Source organism: Eimeria necatrix, genomic scaffold, assembly GCF_000499385.1.
Source record: "Eimeria necatrix Houghton genomic scaffold, Enh_scaff1069, whole genome shotgun sequence".
NCBI lineage: Eukaryota > Apicomplexa > Conoidasida > Eucoccidiorida > Eimeriidae > Eimeria > Eimeria necatrix.
This window is the reverse complement of record NW_013654839.1, coordinates 864-4,407: the sequence shown is the minus strand read 5'-3', so window position 1 is coordinate 4,407 and position 3,544 is coordinate 864. Positions and strand designations below refer to the sequence as shown.

The 3,544-nt window shown below is 49.3% G+C and overlaps 1 protein-coding gene across 1 annotated transcript; it reads right to left on the bottom strand.

Moving 5' to 3' along the window:
- Positions 1–2,474: 2,474 nt before the first annotated feature.
- ENH_00002200 (Similar to Transposon MAGGYgagandpolgenehomologues, related) lies at positions 2,475–3,482 on the bottom strand (the record flags this gene model as incomplete). The annotated part of the gene is made up of 1 exon (XM_013583950.1): positions 2,475–3,482. The coding sequence occupies one exon, from the start codon at positions 3,480–3,482 to the stop codon at positions 2,475–2,477; it is 1,008 nt and encodes a 335-aa protein (XP_013439404.1).
- Positions 3,483–3,544: the final 62 nt, after the last annotated feature.

The window sequence follows — 3,544 nt, the reverse complement described above, 5'->3', positions numbered from 1 at the left end:
GACGAAACGCGAAACACAGCAGTGTAGGGAATTAGTTGTTGTCTTTTGTTCATGCATCTCAGTGCATTCTGTGGGCTGTTCTTCAGTGAGCATGGGGCTCGTGTTCGCGCTGTGGTGTGCTCCGGACCAGCCGAAACGAGCAAGGGCTCATTTCCTACTACCAGTTCCGCATTCCCGAGGCACTAAAGCAGTCAATGTTGCTTTAAGATGAGGTTTCAGTAATATAGAGTTGTAACATACAGTAAGAAACGTGGACACCTTGACAATATGTCGATACCGTCGACTTGAGATAGCAGCAGGTCTGCATCCTCTGGAGCACCATCGTGTTCCAATTCACAAGCGCAACTTGCTCAGTTGTTTGGAAAGGTCTGCCAATTGCTGAATATAGTGCTGTATCAATTATTTTCTTACCGTTAAATAAATATTATGGATTGGCGTGCTCATGTTCGATTCGTGAACCTGATTCGTGAACGCCATTCGTGAACCCTCCAGACCACTGCAACGCGCGCAGTGGTGACTCGGCGAAGGCCGCACTGTCACTACACTTGCGCAAAGCAGCGTGAGTCGATTGCATGAACATTTACAAACTCGAAATTCAGTTTTCGGCTGCCTTTAATTAGCCTTTCCAGCTCAGTGGTTTCGGCTGTCCGCTTGAAACGAGGGCTATAATTTTGACATGCCCTGCCATAGTCTAGTGCTGCCTGAAACTCCGTGGTAGAAGGTTTTTGTCTAGAGAGAGCACTTCCAAGGTACTAATCTGAGACAATGATGGGAATGGCTGAGTGCTAATGGCAATGTTCAACTTTTTTCGCAGATGTCTGAGTGCAATCACCTCAGCTAACGGGGTGTGGGCTAAGGAGCCGAATACAATGTGCACGGTAACAATGTGTTCCGCCCAAAAAGCCCTCAAATGGTATATAGTTCAATACCAGAACAATTAATGTTTCACTAAGAAAACTAAGCAGTTAAAATTAGCTTCATAGTGGGTTGCTTCTAGGATTCATTGCAGCTAATCCCAGGTTTCTGTGGCTGGCAGAAAGCGGCCTCTAGAGATTATACGCTGGCAGTAAAGAACCTCTAGAGGTTATACAGTTCAATCCTAGAACGATTAATGTGTGACTAGATAAATCAAACGTAGAAATTCAGTATAATAGGAGTTTGGTCCTAGGCTTCACTGCAGCTTATCCGCTGCTATTGTGGCCGGCAGTTTAATGACCTTTAAAGGTTAATTGGTCCAATACAAGAACGATTAATGAAAGACTAAAAAAACCACACAAAGAAACCTACTTTCGTAGCAGGTTGGAGGTAGGCTTCCCTGCAGCTTATTCCAGGCTTTGTGGTGTGCAGTTTTAGAGTGGTGGTGCCAATGCGCATGAGGACAGCCAGAGAAGGGAACAGCAATATTTCCTAAGGAAGACGCTTTATTGTTTTGAATTTATGTTTCGTTTCATTTAGTGAGTAGAGGAAGGTATGTATTTTCGTAATGAGTTACAGAACACTATGTGAGAGCCAAACAGCGGTTAGCTCGCCTACCAAAGTAATTGCGCGGCTACTGTGCGCCCGCGCAACGCGCTAATGGCCGGTGCATAGGACTCCACGCCTCACAGAATGTTGAGTGTATGAGGGCAATCGAGCAATGCTGACGATGGCTGTAGTTCGCAAGCACTACAATAGAGCTCGCCCTCATACGTAGTACACTGCGTTCTCTGCAACGTCTACGATGCTGCACTGCCCACAACTCGGGCGTTCTAAGAAATATTCTCTTCTACCGACGCATAGGTCGCGTGACGTCTATAAATGTATTGAAAAGAGCGTTTTGTTTCGAGTTCCCAAACCCATATTTTCATTAAAATCCTTTCGTCTTGTTCTTGTTGTGTTGGTCCGGTGGAGGCGTTGTCGGCAGCCCCCATCTTAGAGCATTCGCAGGCATTTCTAGTCTATACATGTTAATTTGTTAATAAATTGCATTTGTATTTCACTAGTAAGAGGTTACAGCGCTCAATCCGCGTCTCAACCTCTTAACCGCCTGTAGGTCATCACTTAGGAATCCTCTACAGATCACCAGCAAGCCCCATTGTAGTGTCTGCGCACTACAACTCCCCCCTTGCCGGACTGAACTCGCCTACCCACAGCATATTATTTCTGCCTTATCAGTCTTTATTCCCTTCTGAAGCTAATGCCATGAGCTCATGCGGTACGCAGCGCTTGCTCCCCCGCCTCGTCATTGAAGGCCGTCGTGTGGTGGCAGTTGACAGACCCAAACCGCTACGCCTCGAAAAAGGCAAGAATGTTTCGAGCCTGGAGACGTCTTCTCTGACGGCGATGCCAAGCGAGGAGCAAAGCGTGACATCCTGTTAAGTGGTTAGCGGGCTCCCACGTGGCTTGATCTTCGCGGGTGCCGCGCCACTTGACGAGATACTGGGCGTCACCTCCTGAGCCACGTTGGTCCATAATATAATCGACTTCATACTCCTCTATCGGACTGCCGGCAGCATCGCGGATAGGGGGCCAGGCGGTGTCGGCTTCTTGGGGAACCACGTCTGAAGGGCGGGAACTAGCTGCGAAACATGAGAAACGTTGTGGCATTCATACGTAGGAGGCAAAGCAAGACAGTAAGCGACGATGCCTATCCGTTCAATGATTTCAAAGGGTCCTCGGTAACGGGGCTCGAACTTAGGGCAGTTAGATGACGCCGGCAGATGCTTGCTACTGAGCCAAACCTTGTCTCCCACTGCATGCTCCACAGCTCGGCGCTTTGTGTCTGCGCAATATTTCTGCTGCCCCTTTGCCTTCAGGATGTGGCTCTGCACTCTGTCGCAGAGCTGCCGGAAAAGCCTAGTCATCGGAGGAGTGAGCGTGAGGGCTAACGCGCCTACGATATCAAAATTCGCAGCAGTCAGCGGATTCTCGCCGATCATGACCTCGAAGGAAGAGAGCTCGGTGGATGAATGGCTTGTCGTGTTGTAGGCAAGTTCCAGGGCCGGAAGCAAACGCTCCCACTCGCGTTCGTCAGGTTGGAAGTAGGTACGAAGCTTCTGCTCCAGTGTGCGGTTAACTCTTTCAGTTTGGCCGTCGCTTTGCGGATGGTAGGACGAGGACATGGCGCGTTTGTTAAAGCGGTGACATAGTTGTTGCCAGAGGTCCGCCTGAAAGGGGGGGTCGCGGTCCGATATGAGTTTCTCTGAAAATCCGTGGTAGCGGATAAGACGGTCTGCGAGAAGTTCCACAGTGTCTGCTGCTGTGAATGACTTCTTTGCAAGAACGATATGAGCCATCTTGCTGAGGGAGTCGACCATCACGAGAAACGAGTTGTGCCCTGTCGTGGTAAGGGGAAAATCCGTGATAAAATTGAGGCTCACGTGCGCCCATCGACGAGAAGGGATGAGCAACTGTTGAAGAAGGCCTGCAGGCTTCTGGTTAATAGACTTTGACGCTCGACAGTGGGTACATGACTCAACATAAGCAGTAGTGTAGGCGCGCATTCCTGGCCAGTAGTAGTGCTTGCTGAGAGCCGCAAAGGTCTTCTTCTGGCCTCGATGGCCGG